Source organism: Lonchura striata, chromosome 1 (genome assembly GCF_046129695.1).
Source record: "Lonchura striata isolate bLonStr1 chromosome 1, bLonStr1.mat, whole genome shotgun sequence".
In the NCBI taxonomy this organism is placed as follows: domain Eukaryota; kingdom Metazoa; phylum Chordata; class Aves; order Passeriformes; family Estrildidae; genus Lonchura; species Lonchura striata.
The window spans coordinates 115004276-115031342 of NC_134603.1; the positions used below are offsets into that span (position 1 = coordinate 115004276).

The window sequence follows — 27067 nt, forward strand, 5'->3', positions numbered from 1 at the left end:
CATGGAAGCAGATGTTGAATTGATGAAAATAGGTCAACTGTTAAAAAAAATCACTACCTTAATACTTTAAAAATTATTATTATATTTTATTATTTTAATGTTTGCCATTATTTTGAAATTGGTAATATTTTATTCCGTGGTATTCTAATTAACGTTTACTTTGCTCACACATATACATATTCCCTCCAAAAATGTAGACTGTATCAGAGTTAAGAGTTGTTAATGGGAAAAAAATATTTTGCATAAATCAGTAGGGGCTGGGTACAGAATGCTTACAAGAATATCACACACAGTTCTTTGTTACTTCAGTAGTGTGGTGTTAAATGTTGCCATATAAATAGTTTCTATTTGAAGAGCACTAGTATTATTATTAAAAAGCACTAACATTAAAAAAAAAATCAAGACATTGCTAATACCTATGCTTGGCTTTGAGAGCAACAGTGCTTTTCTGTATAGCTTTGTATCAAACAGGTATTAAAATACTCAACTGGAGTCTCAGTTACTAAAAACTTGTTAAAATACTAAAAGACAGCTAAGATTTAAGTAGGTTACCCCATCAATAGAACATGTGAAAATTCACATAGCCAACTCAAAGAAATTTTTCTCTTAACATTTTCAAACTGCCTGCCAAGATGCTGTCAAAATAGCACAAGTACACAGCAAAATGTTCATCCTCACCTGCAGTAAACATCAGAAAATAAAATAACTCACCTGTATAATGTTTTTCTGAATCTCTGCTAGGTGATCTAAAACACTTTTCTATCAACACTCTGACACATCTGAATTTTTTCTACCCTGACATTGACATATTTTAGATGCATAAGGTTTGTCCTAGAAGTTTAATGTAATATATTCTGTTCCTGAATACTTCTTTACAACTGAAATGCAGAATTTAATCATAAATAAAGGTGCATGGCAATACTGCCAATACATGAGATTTGTGCTCCTTTCACAGTTCAGAGATCTTTCTGTAGATTGAGTGATATTTAAAGTAAAAAGGCTCAGTGGTGCAGAAGTCCTGCAAATTTAATCCAGCACAAATCTACCACAGCACTGGCTGTGTCTCCCACACACCACTGCTCCTGCCCTTCTCCCTAGTGAACAGGGTCAGACAGCTTCTCCCACACCAATTCCCTGACCTGTTTCATCATGCACCAGGTAAAATAAAGTCCCAATGCAACAGATAAAATGGGAGGAAATACACAGTAAGCAATAGCAAAAACATCACTATCTCTTGAAGCTGACATAAATCTATACTGCTGCTGTTCATAATCCCACAGCATCCAGTAATCCTCCTTTCTTTGAACCTTTTGTAATCAATGTTTTAACATTGAAATATGTACAACAGAACTTCTGATTAAAGAAAAATTTCTGTAACTGAGAACATGTTTAACTGTCAACACAACTGAAACAATTTTCAACAGAAATAAAACTCATGTTTGCTGTGCTCATTTTCATATAGTTTTTTAAAATTAAATTTCTGTATAAAATGTGTTTCACTTAACTAAAACAAACCAACAAAAAAACCCCAAACCCTACACCTGTGAAGATTATTAAAAACTGTTTAAAATGTACTTAAAGAATGCTCTTAAGGAGACTGCAGAAGTCTTACATTTCATACTCAGTATTTTTGGAACTGTTTATAACCAACCAACAACATTCCAAAAATAATCACATGGCTCATTATACTCCAGAAACATATTGTAACACTCACATGTTGGTTTTGTATCTCTCTGTTTTCTCAGACAATAAATAGCTGATAATAACAGAAAAACAATCACCAAAACCAACCAAACAAACAAAAAATCACCCCAGCATATTTAAAATCATCAGGCATATTGGGTACTTTTGATTAAAACTTTTTTTAATAGATCTTTTCTGACCACTGCATTATGGCTTGTTGTTTTTTTGTTTGGTTGTTTTGGGTTTTCTTAATTAAGCAGAATAATTAGAGAAAACTTGAATAATTAGAGAAAAGAAAACTTTTCTTTAACCTAATGAATACCTTTAATTCCCTCTGGCTGGTCCAGCATTAGCCTCCAACAGTCCCTTCATACAATGGTAATTATAGATTGGTTGTTGTCTTTACCAAAGTTCTTTCTCTTTATAAGATAACATTTTCCCCTTCCTCTCCTCAGTACTAATTTACCTTTTCCATCCAAACTTTCTTCCCTTTGTTATCTGAATCTCCCTTTCCACAGCAATTATAGGTAATTTGAGATACAATGTTAAGGAGTTCCAAGAGCTACCTAATTATTATGCTGCAATTCCTATTCCCTAAAGGGTTGCATATAAACAGAATTTAAATGTAGAGAAAAATGCTGGTATTCTCCTTTGGTCTACCAAGAAACAGAGGTCTGACTAGAGATCAAACAGCCAGCTTCACATTTAAACAGATAAAAGGCTAACACACAGCAGGCAAAGGCAAAACCAGCCCCATCTCTGAGCTGTCAGAAATCCATACTGCTTACATTTACTCATCCAGTTTTCACAATGTTACCTCCCTAGATATGTTGTCCAGTAATGAGCTGTATCATGACATTTGACTTGCTAAATTAGTTTTATATTAAAACTACACCTCACTGAGGTTAATGTAAATGTTGACATGTGCATAATAGAAGAGTGCATCAGGCTGCCTGTAGATGCAAATTTCAGCAAACCAGTTGACATGATTCACATTTACAGCTAACTCTGCAAACCTACAGGCTTAGAAAATAAAATTCATAGCAAGCTCATAATTCATTGCAAACACTTAATAGCTGTAAAATGAACAAAAAAGAAATATATGATCCTGGTGCACCTCTGTAGGGTGCTGCACTTTTGTAACTACACTACAATCCAGACCTTTTGCCATGAGAAAAGTAATGCAATTTCTAAAAGCTGAAATAGAATAATGGAAAGTCACAGTAATGCAATACAAGAAAGCCCTGAAGGAAAGATTTACAGGGGCAAAGTCCTGCAATATCAGTTCTGTAAAATACGCACAGTCATCCCTCCATGTCTGAAAAGGAATGACAGTGATGTGCTTACCACATGGAACTTGGAGATGATTAAACCCAAATGCTGTTACAATTCACAAATATTTACAGTCATGACACATAGTTGTTTCAGATAAGCCCTGTAGGATACATCATAAAGATTATGTAGGAAGACTTTTTAAGATATGCTGGGGTCACAACACAAGCAGAGAAATAAACAGTTCAGAAAAATGTGATTATTTTGCTTGAAATAGCACTACTAAATATTTAAAGTACATGAAGCAACAAATGCATGGTATCTTGGGAATGCTTGGGAAAGTATGGTGACAGCATCCACAGTAAATGAAAAAACAGAAGAAAAAGAAATCAAAAAGAAAGACTTTGAAACACTTCTTTGATAGGGAAATCTTAATTTCCTTCTAATAGAAGATGTGATGTAAAGTCCAATTCCTGCTATTATTTCCACTGGTATTTGTGTTATTTGCTGCAACATGCATTTTTTGAAGGCAGACTTACCTCTACCAATGCCACAGTCAGAACAAGGTCTATTTTTGAGTCTGGGAAAAGGGCATCCACTTCTGGAGACATTCCAATAAGTACACAATTAGTAACAACGGATATTACACTCATAGTTTCAAAGGCCAACTGAAATAAAACAAAAATATATTTACAGTTATGACCATTACCTCTAGCTTATTAGTCCCCAGATTGCTCTGCATGATACCACTCTCTTTATTAAAGCCTCAGAAGACCTATTAGTTTAATTTATTTTCTGTCATCTTTGGAATTCTATGGCATAGGACTTGTTTGGCAAGCAGTCCAGACTGCATCAGCTTGACAAGACCACAACAAGGTTGTAACCTGAATACATTTAAGAGTAAGCACTTATCTGCAGTTGTATTCCCAAACAAATTTATTTCAAGATAAAGGAAAAAGTGCAAAATTCCAAGAGGAATTAGTAGTCCTAACACTGTTTTTGGAGGTTTTGTGTGAATATTAAGAGGAAAAGGTAAGAATGGTTCAGAATGCCTTTTAAAAATCACAAACCACTTGAGATTTGTTGAAAGATTTACATTTAAACACATGCAATAAATAGCACAAGTCTAAGAAGCTCTTGCCTATAGAGCTCCCACAAAATGTCTGAAAATACAGCTTAACAATTACATTTGCAATATAATGGTTACTTATTCCAAGGTCTTATCTGGAATGAGAAAGACTGACACAGAATTGTAGTGACTGTCACAATGAATTAGCAGAAATAACTTTTTCCTTGACAAAAAAGTAACTCAGTTCACCTGATGAAATAACTCCAGTATTCCTTTAACAGAAATTTTTCAGCAAATGCTCATTTCCCATATGAAATGGATGACTTGAAAATTTAGTTATTATTTTTAATTCACAAAGCAAATTCATTTCTGCTATTATTTAAAAAACAACACCGTAAAACAAAATTACTGTAGTGTAGTAATGTAATATTTTTTTCGACCTACTCCCTTAATTGAAACAAACTATTCTAGCAAAAAACAAATGCTATTAATACACCTGTAGCTACACTTGTGACTTATGACCACAGCCTGATTATTCTGGTGGTTACACAATTGATCAATGCAGCTATATACCATTAAGATGTTGACAGCATAGATCTGGACTGAGAAAGTACATCTCATGTTAAAATGCAATCAGATTATAATTCACACATTTGAATAACATATTAAAAGACTTCACCTCTAAGTCCACTTCATTAATATCTATGTATGTGTCTAAGGAACATTGCTCAGAATCCTTGGTTTGCATGCTTTTACTGTATGTTCTACTTGAGGTTTCAGGATTTCACTTTTCACCTCTCACTTGCTTCACTTGGTAGCATTGACAACCTCCTCAAACTGAATAATCCATTAACTCACTGTGCCCTTTACCTCCATTACATAACCGTAGAAAACCTGTTAAATAAAACTAGACTATGGATCATCCCCTACAAAGGTCTCCCAACCATATCAAACTCTCTTATCAAGTACTTTGTTATGGAATGCTAAAGCTTCCACGTGCAATTTAGTCACTTCAGAAAACTCTGATCAGGATCAGTTCACTGATGCAGCACACTCAACAGGCCCCAAAATAGTTGGTGGCAGCATGACTGCATGGACAAACAAGTGAGGACAGAAAATGCTTAACCCAGTACTATTACCATGAATTTGTTTAGATAGACTACAGTGCTCAGGCTGTGCAGAAAGTTTCAGCTCCTGCTCACAGATCCAGGTTATTTTCAAATTAGTCAGCTTGAGCACCAGTAACCATGGGTGCATAGGCCACAAGCCTGGCTTAGGAATCCAACTACTTACTACTACTTAAGAAATTAAAGAAATTCTTCCTTCAGAAGTTGCCATTTCTAAAATAAACTGGCTATAAAGAATACTGGGCAGTAGCTGGAAGCTTTGCTTTTTTGAAGTTGCAACAGAAGTACAATACATACACAAGAACTAAAGAAAATAACTTCTTTCTTTTCCAAGGCAGCTGAAAGGCATGTGGCCAAAAACCCCACCAAAAATATCACTGGGATATACAGCTGGATAGATGATATTCCAGGGCATAGAAGAGAACAAAGTACCTGCTGAACTTTGAAGTGGCTCATGGGACAAACACAAAGCTTTCATACTGTTGCAGAAACCTCTTTTAAACAAATGAACAGAAAAAAGAAGACACAAAAATTACCTGCCAAACACCAATATTTGCTGTGGGTTCTGCAAATGGGCGCTTGTAAACTCTGCACATCTTTAAGGCATCAGAGTATATCTCTGTGATGTTGTTTAACACTGCAAAAACAGCTGCCAGTGGATAAACACATGAGAAAAGACTCACATAGCCAAACTGTAGGAACAACTCCAAGTAATCATCAAAAGTACCCTGAAAAACAGAGGAAATATAAGAACAACTTTAACCTACAAAAAACCTATGATGAAACACAGAAATTGTACTACAGTTGTAAACACGCTTCCTCATCCCAAAATAGTTGTTTGGAAATGACTGCTGGTAGTAGACAAGAAGGAGTTTTTAAAAATCCAATTAATTTGGAATTACTCAATCACTAAAAACTTCTTATAAGGAGAGGCCCAGATTTTTCCTTTTGTCTAATGCATTTTCTGCAAGTCACACTTCCTATCCTCATTACATGAAGTAACTACACATTCAATCTATGCAGGTTTCTGTGCATCTCAGTGAAACAGTAACAGAAGGAACAGTGAGGAATAGAAAAACAGCACCATGCATTTAAATTGACAGAACATCCTCCAGAGAGCACTGTGGCAACAGAAGTCCTAGCATTTCAGACTGTCCATGAAAGACCTAAACAGAATGGTAGGCTGGTAGATACTCAAATATTTTCTGGTATTTCTGCTTGTTTTTTGAAAAATGGGTAGGACAGATTTAGTGGACCACTTGAAGATTGCAATCTACAAGGCAGCACTGACATCTGAAAAAAACAATTAGTGCAAACAAAAAACCCTATATAACAAATTCCAATAGGTCTATCTCCTGATCTTTAAGCCAAGAATGTGGGTACTTAAATGCTGATTAAGTATGCAGGTGATCATACATTTATTTGCAGATTAGTTTTGTAGTATTAACAACAGTTTGTATGATTGCAGCAATTTTGTTATGACAGAACCAAACCAACCCATTTTAAAGAAAAAGTGCTCATAAACAAAGGATGGTGAAATACCACAAAGAAGTTAAAAGTGGGATGTAGGTACACAGACACATGTATTGTTCTCTCTCTCAAAACTGAAATTGTGAAGACTTGACAGAAACTGAAATTACTGTAAGAATCATATGAGAGTGGTTTTGGCCCCATGCATCAGACACATGGTTTTTTTTGCCCATCATAGCTGTTAAACTGACTGCCCGCTCCAACACCTAGTGCTTTTTTCTCCTTGGAAACAGAGGGAGGCAGTAGATGTCTACAAGCTCACAAATCAACATGGGGTACTCATTAATTGCATTTCTCACTTAAGCTCATTTTTAAGTTCCACAGTATTGTTCAGTCTCACAAGCCAATCTGCAGGCCAGACCATGAACAGCTACCTAACTGGTAAACCCATTAAGATTTTTTCCTCAGAAACATTTTGTACAAACCCTGTATTTTACTAAGCTCTTCCTAAGGGACATTTGCAGGAACATCCACTGGAATGGCAGCCACACATCTGCTACTGCTATCATTTTCTCAGACAATCACTGCAGGCAGAGAGAGAGCTTTCCTTTGTGCTCCTCCTTCTGGTAACTGCACAGTATTCCCACTGCTTCCACACGCTTCTCATTTCCTTGCCCAATACCTATTGGCTTTTAGAATAGAAGAGTATGAAGTATTTATTCTTCTCCTTCTCAATTTATGAAACTCTGTGTAGGAAAACAGGAGTCTGAGACAATGTTAAAGAAATTTGTAACTGCCACCGGCAGCCACAACATCAGCTACAGCATCAAGGAAACAAAAACTTAAATTAAGGGAAAAAATTAACTAGAGGAGTGCAGCAGAAATTAGAAAAATAATAATAAAAATTATTGCAGGATGTTTTTACATCTTAAACAGGGCTGGATATTTGAAAAGCAAGTGAGAATGAGGACAAAAAGAATAGAGAATTCAGTATTGAAGAGTATGCAAAAGAAGGAATCAAAACAAGAGAGCCACAAACACAGAATTCTGTCAAGACTCCTCAGTTACTAAACAGTCAAATGCTTCCCCCTTGTGACAGTTTTAATTTTAGAAATATTCTTGCCTGCTGACAGCTCACTGCTTACAAACAAATCAGCAGTTTAATATCGTTTATTCACAAGCACAGCAAAACAATAATCTTAAGATTGAATATAAAATGAAAGCTTTGAGTACATGGTATTTAGAACTGAAACTGAGGCTAGCAGTGGACACAGACAAAGCAAAGTCCTCACTCTCTACAATTGACCTCTTGGGTACCCAAGAAAAACTATTCAGGGTACAACAGTACAACAGGTGCAGATTCATTTGATCCAGCTCTGCAGAAGCAGCACTGGGCAATGTGACTCAGAGACACCACACTGGTTTTGTATGTGACAGCTGAGAACCAGGAGTCAGCTCAGGTCTAAGAGGCAGAGCTTATTTGGTCAGGCCAGATGCTGACACACAGCTCTGGGAGATGTCCTGGCTGATGTGCAGGTGCAGTGCTGGACTGTGCTGATTTACCAGCTCAGACACTAACACAGGGACTTCTGCTGTGTTCTGCACTGCAAGATAGGCTGTCTAATTCTATCTCCCTCACAGGAACACATTTGTACAGCTTTTAAATTGTAAAGGTGATAGTTCTTTCTCCTTTTCCCATTCTCCTTTTCCCATGGCACTTAAAGCAGGAAGAATCTGATATGGTGTTATTACCAAATTTCAGTGTACCTTTATTACCAAATTACAATTTCCTGTACCTTTTACATGAAAGGTACACTACTTACATGTACTTCTTATTCTCTAAAAGCAAAAATCATACAGTATTAAGACTCTTGTGACTGTGCTGGCAGCATCTGATCAAGTTATCAGCCAGTCTGTGAGGCCTTAACATACACACCAACATCCACTGTGTAAATTCCTTTAGAATTTTAAGTAATGAATTGCATGGAATCTGCTAAATACAATTAAAAATTATACTGGGTAGGAGGTGGTCAAGAACAGAACCAAGAAGACAGTGAATACCAAAGCTGTGGTTTTGAGAGGCAAGAGCATCCAGCAGAATTATTGCTTTGAAGAGTTAGTTTCTTCTGTCCTCCATTTCTGGCCCCATACAGATATAAGTGCTCTCTCTCAGGCTCTAGTTTAACTGACCATTTAAACTAGTACCACTGCAAAATCAAACCAAAACAGAAATAACCTCCCTCTTCCCTGTGCCAGCCTACTCATCCTGGTAGTCTTTGGGTTACCCTTGGGGACTAAGGGCATATTACACCAACACTTCTTTCCAGTGATATGGAGTTAGGTAGCTCCAGATAGAGCTGTTCATTCCTTCCACTCCATTCTGGTGTTACTAGGATCCCGCACTGTATCCACTTCTTGATCCAGGACAACACATAGCTGCATAAACAGCTACCAGCAAAGCTGATGAAGCTGGAAATAAGCTGTCACGCCAGAAAGCCAAAAATATTCTTGTTTTCCTTGGCTGATGCGTCTGTCAACTACAGCCCAGAAAAGTTTTAACTCTTTTAAGTACTACAACATACCAAATAGGTTCCCATTTCTTTCTCCATGTTGACCTGTTCAGCTAATGACAGGTCCATATCAGTTTTCTTGGAGCACATGTGTTTCTTCAGCCTCCTGTTGTATCTTTTCTGGAGCCAGTAAGGAAGCAAGGATTCTGCAAATTGGTTGAGGATCTGCGAAGTTATCAGCAAAGTGGCCAAGCTCTTAAGTTAAAAAAAAAAAGAAAAAAATAATAAAACTGTGATGAACCTATGATCATTTGCAATTCTGTGAGCTCAAGTAGTACTCTAAGTTACTATACTATGAAAAAAAGGCCAGCCTAACAAACCTAGGAATAGCATACAAAAAGTGTACATGATCTAGTTCCCATCCTTTGCTGTGTGCTGAAAAGGACTGATTAGGAGTTAGCAGTCTAAATATTTTGTGTATCTCATTGTATCTTGAAAACAGTACACCAAGTACAATGAAGGGTAATGCATATTTAATATATGCCAATGACACACACAGAACTAAAGACAGAATTTTTTTCTATGCCTTTCATTTCTTGATTTTACCTGAAAGTAGAGAAAATGGCACAAATGTTATGTCTGGTATAGGAATGTAAAGTGTTTTGCTAGAGATCACTTCAGAGTAACAGAGGTCTTGAGCTGAAGTTCTTGTACTGCTCATTATGTTTAAAGAAAAAATATTTTCCTTATATCAAATTTTCATGCATTTGAGTGTGAAAGTTGATTTAAAATACCAACTATGAAATATTTTTACTTTTATTTATTCTCAGATCCTCACTGTAGTCAAATTTAATCATGACCTTATCCTCAAGAGTCTCTCATTAAGAACTACTACAGAGAAGAACATCTTCTAACATAAAAGGAAATAGAGAGGAAATGAAAATTTCCCAGTCTCATCTGTGTGAGAGAATAATCAAATTTATTTGAAAACAGTTCTTCATTTATACAGAGAGAAAGAATTACTCTATTCTGCTGTGATTCTGCAATAATGTTAGGGGAACTGAAACATGGAAGCTGGATTTCTAAGAAAACATAGGTGAAATATATTAATTCCCAAGTATATGTTTTAAATAACTATTGAAGTCTATTTTTATCAATCCTTTATTTTACTAGATTCACCAACATTCTTAAGATGTTCTTGGCACTCACCTGCCTCAAAAGCTTCATATCAAACAACACAAAGGCAATATAGAAGAGAGATGCAAAACAATTTAAGAAGTTGAACTGCAAAGAAAAATATTTGGTTTTAGTACTCAAGCAAAAGTTCAGATGCAGAATATCATCTAACTTAACAGCTGCCTTGACTAAATAGCTTCCATGAAGATGTGAACTGCCCATCAAAATTTTCTTTAATGTTTATTTTTAAACATTAGGTCAGAAGAAACACATTTTCAATATTGGTCTTCCTCAGTTTTTCACTTAACAAGCTTAATGCTCACCTAAAGCAAAGTGTACAAAGAGACCTACAACTGAATTATGAAATGTGGACATTAAAAACACATCACCTTCTACTTTAATTTTTTTGGAAGTTTATCCAGACAACATTAGAAAAGGGATATACTGATCTCTATTTAGAGCAGTGACTTTTTCAAAAAGAGATACTTTGTCAAAATATACATGTTGGGTGATATGCTTCTCAATTTCTAAAAACATTCCTTTATGTATATTAGCTGCAGTTGATGTTTAATCAATTCAAAAGGTTTTATGGCCAAGAGAAATATTCCCCACTTCTAAAATGAAACCTAAACAGAGTATTTAATAAAATTCTGAAGTTTCCTGTTTTGGAGCTTTTGGCTAATACAGATAATATTGGGAGTGAAGAGAGCCATACACAGACTGAGAATGAAAACTGAGGGAAACTTACATTTAACAGTTCATAACTTTTTAAATAATTTTGTATAAATACCCTTTGGGTAAAAAGAAATATTTTTAAGTTTTATGAGAAAGGCTACAGGAGGAGACAAAGCTGTAAGTGATAGCTGCAGGAGTTTCAGATCCAGAGGTTACCAGTAACAGATAGGTAACACCGAGATTTAACACAAAAAAAGCCCCCCAAAAAAACAAACAAACCCTAAATAAACGCACACACACATACAAAAACATAGTGGAGGAAATAAAGAAGGAACTCTAAGGAAACCGAGGAAATAAAAAAGGAAGAAACTTTTTTCCTTTTCAAAAAGGAATCAAAAAGATTGGATAAATGAAATAGATCTGTGTATGCTATGAACTACACAGGAATAGACTGACAGGCATTTTCAGGTTCCTCAGACAGGTTGTCTGAATGTTAATACAGGTGGAAGTTAATACATGAACTTTTAAAAATATGGTTTGTCATAAAATCATGAAAAAAAAATAGTTCTCAGTTGAAGACAGGACCACACCAATTAACAGAAACTTATATACACAGCATCCTCATGAATGAACAATTCAATGTAAATAAAAAGCCAACTCTCCACTATAAAAGAGGCATCTAAAATACTCCAGCAGTTACTGCAATCATCACAGAAATTTTGTTTACTCTGATATTTGTGCTACTATTTGGCCTCGAGCAAAACTGCAGGTCACTGTGGTAATGCTAGGAAAGCACTAATAAAATACAGCACAAGCTGTCATTTTAATAATCCTAAAAGCCACTTATATGATATACTCACCACTAAAACCTTCAGAATTAAATGATTCTGATATGATGATTCCAGCCTGTGATTTTCTAAAATACCAACAAAAATATTAATTAGTAAACAGCAGAAGCTCCTACCATGTAGTACACATTACTATCCAAAGAGTGAACAGACACTTTTAGTCCACATGAAAATTACTTATCTAATAGTTTATATTATTCCAACACTTCATGGTAGCAATAATTTATACTATACCAATCCCTCACTTAATCAATGAAGCTAATCTGATCCACAGTATTAATCACCCACATTTTTGACTACAACTCCAGTATTTTTTCTATTTTCTTCTTTTTCTAGTTTCTTCTTTTATCTATTTCTTACCCTGAAGAGCTATTTTATAAAAGAGAAAAACATCCATCACTCTTAAGACTTAACAAAATGTGTCTAGTTATTGATTGCTCTTTGGCTGGAAACTAACGGAAATATATAATGAAAAGTAAAAATATCAAATTTAATTCAAAACCAGTAAATGCTCACAGAAATACTCCCATCTCTCTCCAAGAAATTTAGATAAGACCCTACACTCTGAAGCAAAAGTAGAGTATGTGAAGTTCAATAGATGCATTACTCATTCTAAATTGGAATTTTCAGCTCACTGAAGATAAACTGTCAGAACCTGATGTATCAGGAAATCCCCTCTGAGGGGAATCAGGAACCTGATTTACTAGAGGGGAGAAAAGGGAAGTGGATGTGAGAGGTGAGAGTTTCAGTTTCTTTCTGCTATGTGTTACATTGTACCTTTAACGCCCTGCATAAGCAGTAATTGGGAAGGCAGCACGTAGCATGTGTTGTGTCAACAAGGCTGAAAGGAGACACCATCACCTACGGACCTTGCTCGGGACAAAACAGCAGAGCTCTGCTCTGACAGGAGCATCAAGCTAGGCCTGACACATGAAAATGCACTCAAGTGACTGCAATTTCTACTTTTAGCTTTCACTACACAATCAGCTTTCATGATAAATGGGTGCAAGAGGGGTGCTTAAAATACCCCAGATTGTTTCACATGCTTTGTCACTTTAGCTGTTGAAGTCAGATATTATCTGAAAATATGCCAGGTGGGAGAGAAGATAGGAGAGCCAGATGAGCTTTTCATCCTATTCAGAGCATGGCAGCAGAAACATATTGGATAGCACAGAAAAGGCACAAGCTGTCAGTGTAGCAGGTTACATAAATACTGCCTCTGCTGAATATGAAACATCAGCTTAAACCCGACAAAGTCTGGATTAAAAACCCCTTGAGTTGCCTATTAAAGACCTTTTAGTCTATCATATCAACATAACTGAGTACTTCACAGAAATGCCTTTTTTTGCAGTATAATAAAAACAATTAAATAGAAGCAGCCAACTGAGCCCTTGATATGAATTTAAATAAAATATTTTATTTAAATAAAAACCTTGAACAGTTATAAACAAATAAATTGCTTGCTTTTACTATCATGGATGTCAGGTTGAATTTGCTGAGCAAATCATTTTGGCAGGCATAACCAACCCCCAGTTCAACACCTGTTTTTATTCTGTCTTCTGCATCAACCCCTCCTTTGCTTTATCTTTATTCTGTCAATTTTCTGTGTCTCCAGCTTTAGTAATCTGGATTCTGTCCTGCAAATCAATGCCATATGGAGCTACATGAAGCAGTTAATTCTCCATTAGCTTAACCTATTAACTTTGTCTGAAAGTGACTTCACATGTCTGTAGAAGTGCTAAAATTCAAAATAAACACCAGCATTTCACTGTCCTTATGTTAGGTTGCAAAACACAAGGCCCAATCTGTTAAATAAATCACACACATGGGAGGAAAAAAAGGTAATCTATTTTAACATTCCTCCTCTTCTGAGGGTGCCCAGAGAAACACATTTTGATTAGGATGTGGAATCCCAGTCTTTATTATATATGCACCACACGTAAACACTCATGTGCCCTTTAGAATGGGCTTAGATTTGGTCCCATTATCTCAGTACCTCTGCCCTCTGCACTGATGTACAGCAGATGAAAGCACAGTAAGCAAACCCAGGCTGTGGGTGCAACTTGCCAGGCCAATCCTTCCTGCCATCCATGCACATCTGAGCTCTTAGCCTCATGCTCTCCCCCCTCCCCTTTTGCCAGCACTATGGCTGAGACAGCCAGACAAAGAGCTAAATCAGGGAGGGGGAACTTCTGCACCAAAGGCAGAGAGAGGCTGAGGAGCAAGGCAGGATCACCTCTTCTGATGGCAGACTCAGACCAAATTAAACCAAATATGAAATTGCAATCTCAGAACACTCAACATATAAGAAGTTAAAAGGGCCATCTCTTTTACCCCACAGCAAGAACCTACTTTGGGAAATCTCTTCAGCATTCTGTTGAACAAGAGCTCATACTAATGTATTCTAGAAGGAAAAAAATTCTAAGTATGTGGGATTCTAACTTGAAAGAAGAAGAATGAACAACTTTCTTACCCCATGATGTTAAGAATTCAGCAGCATACCGATAGATACGGTTCATAATTTCAATCACAACGGCATAGATGATACTGGGCACATACAGCATCAAATTGCTGAAGTTAGACTCATTCTCTTCGTGATAATCCAGAGCCCACTGCTCCAAGTCGAAGTAAATCATCATCACGTACAGTGAGAAGTAGAGGCAAAGGCACACAAATGGTAAGGACACCAGGTAAATCCGTAACTGTCTCTTAAAACTTGAGTACACCGGCTCCTCCCTCCCAGTGACAGGATTGATCCCCAGCACGCCGTGGAAGCCTGGTCTTGGCTCTTCAAACTGCCGTTTCATCAGCAGCGTGCCCCAGCGGTACGTCAGGATGGCGCAGATCCGCTTCCAGACCTCCAGTATCACAGTGGACCACAGCAGATTGAACGTGGCAAACATCACGTATTTGTCGTAGTCTTCCCACGCAAACATGTAATAAGGGATCCCAATGACAGCCATTGGAATCAAAGCAAACGTGAAGTATTCTAAGAAGCCAAAGTAGAGAGCAATGGTTTCGCCAAAGTAGCAGCGTATGTCATCTGCAGAAAGAAATTAATCAGCTAAGACTACACCTAACAGGAATTTCACTACAATATCAAACTGGACCTTATATGAACTTACAACTTTTCATTGGCTAGAATTTTTTTCTAAATAACACAATGAATATCATTGTTTTTTCTTTCTTCCTTCACCCCTATTACAAAAAGTCAGATGGTTATCTGAATTATTCTTTTCAATGTTACATATATACCCACATAAACATACCATTTAGATGGCAAGGAAGTCAAACAGATATCCAGAGAAAGAGGGGAAAAAAAAAAAAAAAGAAAAAACCCAACCAAAGAGAAAACACTATCATTCTTGCAGACAGAATTGATCAATGAATGGCATGGAAGACATTTGATGCAATAAAAAACACTTTAACAGCAAGGACTCCCAGCTTCTAAGAATTCCCACTGGCATATGTACTTCTGGGAAACAAATTCACTTCAGCTTGTTCAGAGACAAAAAGGGCTAGTTGTGCTTTGACAACCCTCAAGGAACTAAAGTAATAAATGGACAGGTGTATCAAATCTTAAACACATCAGATAGAGTACTCAGGCTGAGATATTCTCTTCAGCAGACAACTCGTTTATGAAATACATACTTACTGTACTCAATAAGTTTGTCTGCTCAGGTGCCACAAAGACTTACAAAGTGTACTAGTAATGGGTACATTTCATGACAGATGTATTACTTCCAAGAACACATATCACTTATCTTACTAATAAAAAAAATAGGATTATTATTAATATAATCTAGAAATTATTAGATACAGAAATGCCTACCAAAACAGTTTAGAGTGCTGAAATCTCTTGTCTTTGCCTGCTTGGATGACCAGATTGCTTGTATGCAACTCTTTTGTATTTACCAGCTTAAAGAAACTGCCACAGAAGCATGACCTCTGAATTGACACTGTAAATACACTGCCACAGTGCATTACCTCTGTAATAAACTGCCACAAAAAAACCTCATATGCAATACCAGAACATTCTTATGGCTTACAAAACACTACAACAGAAGTTTACAATTGTTAACCAGATAAAAATATCTGAAAGCAAGAATGAAAGGTAAACAGACAGAAGTATCAGCACTCTAACATCCAGTCAATCAAAAATTCATGAACAAATACATTCAAGTGTAGGTCATTAGCATCATTTCACACTCCAACATGAAAGATATCCCTAAATTAGTACATACTTAACAGGCTCCCAGGATTTGCTTCAAAATTTTGTATGGATTCAATGTCAGTGCAAAAAAAAAAAAAAAAATCCCTTTCTCACATAATAAAAGACCAGCACACCATAAGGTTCCTAACACAATTCTCTGGAGGCAGGCATTATCTAGCCAGAACTTTAACTTCCTGCAGCTCAGGAAAGAACCTCAAACAACTGCAAGACCCAGAGACTTATAATTAGGCAAGCTCCCAAATGCTTATTTTCTTATTTTTAAATAAAGCTTACAGGTTTAGAGTTTAAAACTTAACTTTCCACATTTCCAGACTAAAAATTATATGCATTTTAAGATTATTCAGTGTCTAAAATATACTCAAGTGATGCTGGCATGCAACAACATACAGTCTTCATTCAGACACTGAATTTAAAACAGTTGTAAATACACTTTTAACACATCGACAACACAAAAAAGCTTTGGGAGTTCCAGACACATGGGAGCTTGTCAAGAGTCAGTTTGAAAAAACAGTCTTGGCTTGGACCATTCTTGCTTTACTGATGGGTGGGGAGAATTTGTGATGTGCATAATGCTGTTACATGGAAACTCACAGACTACAGACTCCGAAACCACCAATTCTGCAAGTCTAGAATCATTTCAGCAGGTCACACAGGATACACTAGAAGAGGAAAAATTTGTCCAAATGGTAAAACAGCAGTGTTCTAATTTCACAACTCCACTGCATGACCACAATGCAAAGGCTGTTCACATACCTAAAGGCTGATAACCAATTTTCACTCGGCCATACCAGCTGTGACAAAGCTTTTTCAACTCTTCTCTATCATGCAGAGGGAAAATCTGAACAAGAATACCACTGGTCAATAATCTTCTCACTAGAAGAGAAAAGAGAAAACAGATACCTAGCACTCCTTCAAAAGACAGTGAAGTTGACATAACTAAACAGGTTATGTTGTGTATTTAGCAAGCCTAAAGTTCCTTTGAAACACATCTAGCACTCAAATCCTAAAAAAATTGTCTCATGTTAATTAAAAAATTATAGAGAGTAGTTACATCTATTCCTGCAAATGCTGTGCTGTTCACTGGAAGACAAAGAGCAACCCTTTTACATATAATAACTACTCCATAGCTTTGCAATATAACCAGATGCAGCTTCCATAGCAAAAAAGTGCTACAGGTCAGGACTGAAATGCCACAAGTAGCTTCGCAGGGATAGCCACAAAGCCATCATTGTACTAATTTTGGAAAAGATACGAGAAACCCTTTGAATTACCAGTTTACAATAATTCATAAATTGCATCACATCTTCATTGCAAAAAAACTACATATTCCACAATTTCTATTTAGCTTAGTTATCAAAAGCAATAGTACATGTGTGGATAAACAATGAACAAACTGCTCTGCAGTTACAACTGTAGAAAAAATAAAATATAATAAAAAACAGGGAGGCACTGAAGAGTGACAGTGTTTTACTATTTCCCATTATCATCTGCTTCACACAACTAAAAAAATACCTTGGCTATATAAAAAAAATTACCAATGTAAACTCATCTGACATCTACATTTATTTATGTTTCTTGAACACAGATCTCCTTCTCTGATGATCAACACTAAAGAAAAAAGATTCTGTTAATAAAAGGACATACAATTATTAAGATATAGTCTCCTAAGAATCTGTAGCATTTCTGTCAACAAACTACTTTCAGCTACCATGAAAATAGCACCAGCTCTCATTGCTTCTTTCTCCCATGAAAAGGAAAAGCTCTTGAAGCAATGAGGAAGACCAGTGAAACCAAATAAATAAAACTTCCTTCCTATTATGAAACTTACAACTCTGGAGCACTGGTACCCAGTCCAGTATTTTTATATAGAGAGAAACCAAGTATATAATCATGTAACTTAAATAAAAAATGCTTTTGGTACTAATTAAAACTAATGGATAACACCAACATGTGCAAAAGCTACCCAGCTGTAGAGAACATAAAGTCAGAGGCTCAGCCTCACAGAACAACTCAGGATGGACAGCCCTCTGGGAGTAATCCCATCCACCTTCCTGCTCAGGGTAGGTGTGCCTTAAATAGGGCTGCTCAGGGCCTTGTCCAGCAAGGATTTACAAGTTTCCCAGGACAGTTACCAACAATCTCTAAATCCCTGATCAAATGTTTGACTTTCTTGATACCTATTCAGAATTTTTCTTGTTGTATTGTGTGTCCATTGCCTTTTGTTGTATTATTGAAGCAGTGAAAAAACAAATTTGGTTAAAAATAGTGGGACTTGAACAACTGAAGAGTTTCTCTTCATTATAGGAAAATTAATTTTTTTTCACCATGAACACTATCCTACATCAACTCAGTGAGTTAAAGGCAACAAACTACATTACTTACCAATTGATTTTCCTGGGTACAGTTTTGCCTGAGGATATCCAGGGATCATTTTTTCATCTTTTGCTCTCAAATTTTCAAGTTCATGTTTGATGATGTACTGACATTCTGCCATTGTAAGGAAATTGTGATTGTCATCTAAATAAAAAGGAACGTGGTATGAATTGGTGCAGCACACAACCCTGGCAGCAAACAACTACAAAAAATAACCAGAATCAGGAAAAAAAAATTACAGCAGCAAACCAATGTCAACCCCATCAATTTATCATCATGGAAACAAGAGTTAGATTTTCTTTACATAAAAACAATTTTTCCCCCTTAAGAATAAGAAACTATAGGGATTGCCCTAAATACACTAAGGAAGAAGCTAAAATATCAACAAAACTCTATACAAAGAGTAACAGTATATTATATTTTAACTGGGCAACCAGAAATACTACCAAGACAACATAGACTGCAGGGTTTCTTTTCTAGGTGACAATTTCTCTGATTGCATCTGGACAAAACTAAAATTAGTTTGCGTTTTTAAAAAGGAAAAATACCAGGAGATACAGCTAATAATATATTTACAGCAGCTGGAAATCCATCTAATCCTAGAGACTCCATTAGCAGTGGAATTTGTGACAGATTTGCATTAATAATATAAAGGCATGAAAAAAATGAAGTGGCACTTTTGCAACTGAGAACACTTTTGAAGGCTTCCTAATTTCAGGAAAGCAAGGCCACAAGACTGAAGGCACTGCAACAGTTATTGCACAGCAGTGGTGTTGAGCAAAACTGCCACTAAACAACAAAACTTAAAAATTGTTTCAGACAGACCCAAGAACCGTTATATTGAAAATGTCGTGAAAGGCATCAGCCAAACAGGCACATAAAAAGTATTAGCAATACTAAGCTGGAACTCCAATATTTACCTGCAGAGCAAAAAAAATGAGCTCTGCCGCTTCAGGGGCATTGAATACCTTATAAGCAGCACATTTAAAAGGAAATGTTCCTGTGTTGGCACCGCCACAAAATAACAGAGGAAAAGGAATGATTCCACTAATCAGGCCCAAATCGCACTGAATGCATCTGTAGTATTAATTATTGTTTGTTTGATGTGTACATGTAACAGAGAAAAAATGTTTCTATTTTTTCCAGCTTATTTTAAGATCATAAGCCTCAAAACTGGCTCACAGAAATTAAATTCCTATATTAATTCATAACATGGATTGATAATCATAAAATCATGTTTATCAGCTATTTTTCTTGTCTTATTTTCCAAGAAAATCTTTCATACAAGTAAGAGACCATTTGAAGCATAGAAAAGCATGAAGGAAATGACAAGCAAAAAAAAAAAAAAAAGCCATGTGAAAGAAACCAAAATTCATTCTATGCCTTGAATTTCCATAGTAAAAACAAGTGGTTTTTTTTTCATGGATTGGTCTTCCACTTGCTCTTCACAGTTACCATCCAAGGAATAGAAAGACTGTAAAAGATTTAGCAGCGTAATTGCTTATAATCTTTTGTCATGACTTCACAATGACAAAGATTCCTACAATTTCTTACCTGCAAAATGTTTGAAAGTCTTTCTACTGCTGTATGTAAAAGTTCTCATTGAGTTATCACTGCATTCCTTCACCAAACCTACAGTTTCAGCTCCCAGCAACAGCCTTAAGTGGGAAGCACCAACTAGGTAAATATTTTCAACTCCATTTTCTGTAACCAGTGGTTTAATCAGTAGTTGTGCACCTATAAAGAGGGGTAAAATAAGCAAGAAAATACATTAAAATTATGTCTAAAAGCCCTAGCATTTTAGCATCCAATGTATTGGCCCTAGCTAACAGGACTGCTGAAAATGTCTCTTTTTAAGGGCACAAAGAATAAAGGTTTCAACAGTACTTGATATAAGTTGTTCAGAATCTTGCCGGGTCACCCCCTGATTTAGCCTTGCTTCTGTTGAAGCACTCTTGACAGTAAACTGGAACAATGGGGACTGTTTCAATCTATTCCCCTAAGGTTCACACCATAAGGGCAAGAAGTGCTTCTGCAAACGGTCCCACTGGTTTTAAGGAGACTAGATTTTTGAAGCAGAAACTAACTTACCCTAACTTACCTAAAAGAGGCCTGAAAGCAAGTTTGTATTCACAAATCCATTAGCCACAGAAATATTACTGGCCATAAGCTATAAGCTGCAACAGCCACAAATAATGACTTTTTTAAAAAAAAGTTTCAAAAAAAGTCCAGGGAATTATAAATAAATTAGCCTAACTTCAATTCCCAGAAGCATACCAAAATGAGTAATGAAATATTGCATTTTTAAGACCCTTCATGCTAACAAAAAATATAAATAAAAACCAACAGGAAGTTATCAAGATTAAATTGCTTTCTGCTAACTTAATTTTGTTCTACAACATGGTATGAAGGCTTATGGACAGGATGTGAAGCATCTTCATTTAGGCAAGGCTTACTACATTTCTGTAGGCAACAGGAGAAACGTGTCTAGACAACTGCTATAAAAACTGAAATCAAAACTACATTGAAACATAGGTTATCAGGGCTTCAGTTAAAAAAATGGAAGAATTCTAGAGTTCAATTGGCATTTGACCTTAAGCCAATGTTTTCATTAATAACAGGGTTAAGTGGGTTCAAAAAATGCAAAAACGGGATCGGCAAGCAATCATTACACCACAAATTCCCTGAAAACTAATTGTATTCTTCATAGTATGGTGACAGCCAGTTTGATTTCAAAGTGCTACAGAAGATCATACTGTACTCACCTCCATTTGACTTTTTGTCCACTATTCGTTTAGTGAACCATTCTATGGTTTCTTCTTTGGTGCCCTTTGCAAGTTCAATTACTACCAGGGGCCTGAAGTTAGACTCAACAGTATCCAAGAAAGACCAGCTTTCCACCATCTCTTTCGCTTTTCCTGCCATCTCGTGAGAGCTTGCTAAGTACAAAACCAAAATAGAATGTAAGTGCTAAAAAAATAGCTGGTACAAATCTAAAACAAGCAAAAGTTTACTGTAGTGAGTTACACAAGCCTGTGCTTATTAAAGGTATAAGTGTGCACTTTAATGCACTTACTACTACCAGGTTGAGTAACCTCTGCTGTTGTCAAGATGCTACTGATCTCCCATGGCATTAAAGTGCTACTCTCTAGGTGGGAAAACTGTTGTTGCTATGTAGAGCAAAGCAGTACTGAGAGGCAAGCAAATAAATAAATTAAAACAAATCAATAAGGTGAAACTATCCTCAAAAACAACAGCCTGCAACTTCTGACTGTGTATTTTTCAGCACATGAAAACATTAACAGAAACTTAGGTATTTAAAAATCAATAAGCTTCTTGTGGCATGAGTATGCAAACACCTTCTAAGGAAGAACCTTCTCAGTTAATCTTGTGAAGCTTTAACCATACCGAGGAAATTTACAACCATCCTGGGTGTGAGGAGTAAGACACCTATCATACTGACAGGCAAATTACACTCAGAGCACTTAAATTACTTTCTGGAACCCATATACCAAGTGTTCTGTGACAAAGTCCAATTGTAAAGCACTGACAGCACAACTTCACGTGTAAATACTTCAAATGATCTAAGCAGTTCTTTATAGACTTGCAGAGCCATTTAGGCTGGAAAAGGCCTTCAAGATTGAGTCCAACCATTAATGCAGAACTTCCAAGTCCACCGCTAAACAAGGTCTCTAAGAGCTACATCTACAGAGCTTTCAAATATCTTCAGGGATGATGACTCAACCATTTCCCTGGACAGCCTGTTTCAATCCTTTCCATGATGAAATTCTTCACAGAATTTTAATGTCACATGTTCAACATTGAAAATGTTGAAGCCATTTTCTCTTATTTTATCACATGTTACTTGGCAGAACCCCACCTTGCAACAACCTCTTTTCAGGTAGCTGTAGAGAGCGATAAGGTGTCCTCTGAGCATTCTTTTCTTCAGAAAAGAACAACCCCAGGCATTTCTCTTTTGTCTTGTTAACAAATTTTGTATAAATTATTCTACAGAGATCATTGTAGCATCCTTCATAAAGCAACTTAGATATGTTGATATAAAACAAATCTGTTAACTAACCTACTCTGTTAAAAAAAAAAAAAAAAAAAGTAAAAAAAACCAAACAAAAAACCTGTGACACATTTAATTTACTAAATTTAAAAGTGAGGGGAAGGTTTGGTGATTTTGGTTTGGGGTTTGAGGTATTTTTTTATATTAACTTCACTGAAGAAGGGAATTTACCCTCTGCCTTTAAGCAGTTTCCCTGCTAAAATTTCCTGCACTCCTGTTAAAATACTTAATTTCTAAGGAAGTTGCTTCAAGGATGCATTTCAGCTTTTATGACCATTATACTTCTGTGATTCAAGGACAAATCAGACTCCAGTATTTCATAAAAATTGTCCTACACAATACAGTGATACTGTAAACATATGCATATCATAATAAACAAGTCTATTCAACCTGTCAATTTCGACTTGCAGAAAAAAGCTTTCAAGCCAAATTTCAATGGGGTTTTTGGTTAGTTTCACTTGCCTTCTCACAGGCACACAATTCTGCAACATACAGATAGATCTCCAGCTCTGAACCCAAGTATACATGCCTTTAAAAAATGCACTGGATTAATAAAGTATTTTTTAAAATTTCAGATGTGCATCTGTACAAACAGAATGAACCAGGCAGAGAAGAACATAGTCAGGGATGAGGCACTGTAACTGAGCTTGTTAGTGAGTAACTACACTGTCTTGACAAGTCACTGCACATCACTATCCATAATCAGGGTTTTGCAGGGGTTTGCTAAAATTATGCCTGACACATTGTGTATATTGCCATTTCTAAAGAATTCAAAGAATGAAAAGCACTAGATAATTGATTAAGAATGCAGAAAACAGTTATTTCTTAAAAAAACAGCCTTTTTAATAAACAGTGTGCTACTCATTGAATTTGGCTCCTATCATTTATTCAGAATCATCATCCTTGGCATGGTGACTGTAAGAATCACAGAATCATCACAGAATGGTTTTGTTTGGAGGTACTTTAAAGATCATCTAGTTCTAATTCCCTTGCCATGAGAAGGAACACCTTCCACTAGACCAGATTGCTCAGAGCCACATTCAACCTGGCCTTGAACAACGTCAGGGATGGGGCACCCACAGCTTCCCTGGGCTATTTGTTCCAGCACCTCACCACCCTCACAGTAAAAAAATTCTTCCTAATATCTAACCCAAAACTATTCTCTTTCAGTTTATTTTGAGGCTTATTACCACTGAAAATGCCAACAGAGCTGAAGTACTCTTCCAAATTGTGCCGGGGTGATTTCCAAATTTATTTTCCTAACAGGTTGTCCAACGCCTAGCACAGACCCTATGGGAGGTGATTTGGGAAGTAATTGGGCCTGTTCTTTCATCATGCACACGGTGTAACCAGGGACTGACCCAGAGGCACAGGGAACAACCCAAGAAGGCCCTCAAGCCCCGAGCTCCCGCTCCCACGAGTGCCTGGGTGGCGGTCACCATTAATTAGGTTGGGAAAGACCTCTGCGACCAGCGGTTCCAACCCATGACCAAGGACCGCCCCGACAGCTCAGGGCAGAGGAAGCCGCAGCCCTTTCCCGGGGCGTGTGGGTGCAGAGCGGCTCAGAGCCCGGCTCACCGCCCGGCCTCCACCCGCTCAGCGCCCCGGGAGCCGCCACGTCCGGGCCGCACCGCTCCAAGGCGGCTCCTTCCCACTGCCTGCCTGCGCCCCGCTCTGCTTTCTTAGGAACGTGAGGAGAGCAGCCCGGCCGGCGACTCACTCCCTGCCGCTGGCCCGGCCGCGCTCGCCGCCCCGCCCCGCTGCCCCCGCGGCCGCGAGCAGCCCCCGAGCGCTGCCGGGGCGGCGGGGGACGCGCCGGGGCTGTCCCGGCCGCCCGGGCTCGGCACTGGCTCCGCGCCGCGGCGGGGCGGGCGGGAAGCGCCGAGGCTCCGCCCCTGGCGGCGGCGCGGCAGCGAGAGCCCCTTCCCGCTGGGCGCCGGCCGCCCACTCCCCACTCACCGCCGGCGCCGGCTCCACATCCGCGGGCAGGGCGGGGCTGGGGCAGGCGGCGGCCGCGGGCACCGGGCGCTGCCAGGACGGGCGCGGGGCCGGCCCAGCGTGACAGCGGCACAGCGCGGCACCGCCCGCCGCTGCCGCCGGACACACCCCTCGCCGTGGCCCGGCCCGGCCCATGTCTGCCCGCCCGCCCCTTCTGCGGCCTTCCGAAATGCTCCCGTGTCAGCGCTTTAAAAATGCTCCGGTGTCAGTGTTTCAGCAACGCTTGTATGGACCGCCTGCTCTCACTTCATCCTCTTGTTTATTTCCACCTTTTGCTGTCTGTGCTGCCTCCTGTCTCAGAATCGCAGAATCAATTAGGTTGGAAAAGACTTCTAAGACCCTCGAATCCAACCTATGACTGAACAGCACTGCGTCAACCAGACCATGGCGCTGAGTGCCTTGTCCAATCTTTCCGTAAACACCTCCAGGGACAGTGACCTCACCACCTCCTTGGACAGTCCATTCCAATATTTATTCATCCTTTCTGTGAAAAAATGCCTCCTGATGTCCAACCTAAACTTCCCCTGGTGCAGCTTGAGACTATGTTCATCATGTCCTGCACTGGTTTCCTGAGACAAGAAACCAACCCTCACCTGGCTACACCCTCCTTTCAGTGGTTGTAGAGAACAATAAAGTCACCCCCTGAGCCTCTTCTTGTCCAGGCTAAACAATCCCAGCTCCCTCAGCCACTCCTTATAGGAGTTGTGTTCCAGACCCTCCGCCAACTCCATTGCCCTTCTCTGCACACACTCCAGCACCTCAATGTCCTTCCTTAATTGAGGAATCCAGAACTGGACACAGCACTCAAGGTGTGGCCTCACCTGTGTTAAGTACAGGGGGACAATCAGCTCCCCAGTCCTGCTGGTCACACTATTCCTGATAGATATCAGGATGCCATTGGCCTTCGTCGCCACCTGGGCACACTGCTGGCTCATGTCCTTCTCTAGATGTGGCCCAAACCTCCTGCATCTTGAGTTACAAACATCCTGCAATTCAGCTGGGTCAGTTACTTTTCCAAACATTGTTTTGTACAGGAAAAGATAACATTTTTGCATTTTGATACCAAGACTTCTGTAGAGAATATAGTTCCAAGCAGCCATTTGTAGCTGGGAAGTGAAAAGTATGACTGTAAAGCAGTGGTGGCAGGCAAAGGATGTTGCCAACAAAGCGTGGTCCCCTGCAGGGCTTGGAGAAGACTTTTCAGCATATTTTGAAATAAATAGAGATATTTGTATGTAAATTTGTGATGAAATTTTGATTTATAGCCAATGAAGCAGTGAGGGTCTAGGGCACCATGGAGAATGGGGATATGTGAATACTTGAAATTTAGGTACTAGAGACTGCAGTGGAGAGTAGAAAACAGACACTGTCTGTATCAGATAGCTTGGGCAGAATGTCAGATTTTACTTAAACTATGTTTCAGTCTTCTCCAGCTTCCAGTGGCCTCACCATAGTTATTCATCTCTGAGCATCACCTAGTGTGAAAACCCTCACTTCCTAGAGAAGTAGCATGGCAGTAACAGAGAGGTGGGTTTAACACAAAAGAGTATTGTATTTTGCATGTTGTAGGTCTCCAGTTATGATGCATCTCACTAATATCCACAATATCTTCATGGGCCTTGGGCCTCTGGCCTCCTTGGCCTGATATCTTCAGTTTTCTAGTAATCCACAAACAATTATTTTAAAACTATCTGTGACACCTTCTACATTTATGAGTTTTCAGAGGGGACTTGACATTATCCACTTACTTTGGCCCATGCAAATAGTCATTCAAAATCAATCTCTTTTCTGCTATCAAATTATTTTTTCTATTGGACAAGGTCATCTTATGGCAATATTGCTTGATGAGACTGTCACATTTCCTCAGTGTCATGTATCCACTAGGTGTCACATTCTTGCTATGCAATGAATTCTTTACTGCTACTCTCTCAGTTTCCCTCAAGAAAGTTCACATTTTGCTAGCCATGTGTAACAGTTAGCACATAATGCTGTATTCACAGAAGAAAAATAGGATTCATAAGTAGATGGTGGATGTGACTACAAAGTAATCTACACACACAGTGCTGGCGCAGTGGAAACAGTCTCACCACGATGGCAAAAGTAAATTACTTTGTGCCAATCACAGTGTTGTAGAGGCCAGGAATTTGCTTTTAAGAGGATTAGCTAATTTAAAGATGAATCAGGTATTCCTATCCTAAATTGCAAATGGCACTAGTACTATAGCTAAAAATAAATCCCAAGCTTGTATCTGTTGGTGACTGTAGTCCAGCCTTCTGATTCTGCTAGCTGATTATAGCATTTTCATGGTCTGTCTCTGTCAGGCACCATGCAGACCGCAGACATAGTACAATGGATGAGCCGCGGTAAGGCAGGAAGAAAAAGGGGAAAAAAGAGAGACAAAAAAAGACTCCATGAAAATTTCAAGAGCAGAGGATTTATTTTTATTCTGTGGTTAACTCTCTTCTCCCTGGACTAATGACTACGACAGTACTTAAGTAAATTAAGAACCCATTAACTTACCATTAAGTGAAACTGGCTTTTATATCTGGTTGAAACTTCA

At 38.1% G+C, this 27067-nt stretch overlaps 1 protein-coding gene across 2 annotated transcripts in view; it reads right to left on the reverse strand.

The window, feature by feature from the left end:
* Positions 1–24589, reverse strand: part of ANO10 (anoctamin 10) — a 120764-nt gene extending 96175 nt beyond the window's left edge. For both annotated transcript variants that reach the window (XM_021525888.2, XM_021525887.2), the window contains exons 1-11: positions 24469–24589; positions 21203–21376; positions 19992–20174; positions 18447–18581; positions 16818–16937; positions 14304–14873; positions 11843–11898; positions 10341–10415; positions 9204–9386; positions 5688–5879; positions 3495–3623 (exon numbers count right to left, since the gene is read on the reverse strand). In XM_021525888.2, coding sequence (XP_021381563.2) covers positions 3495–3623; positions 5688–5879; positions 9204–9386; positions 10341–10415; positions 11843–11898; positions 14304–14873; positions 16818–16937; positions 18447–18581; positions 19992–20174; positions 21203–21362 — 1803 coding nt within the window. In that variant the 5' untranslated portion in view covers positions 21363–21376; positions 24469–24589. The remainder of the gene's footprint in view (positions 1–3494; positions 3624–5687; positions 5880–9203; positions 9387–10340; positions 10416–11842; positions 11899–14303; positions 14874–16817; positions 16938–18446; positions 18582–19991; positions 20175–21202; positions 21377–24468) is intronic.
* Between the last annotated feature and the right edge of the window lie 2478 nt (positions 24590–27067).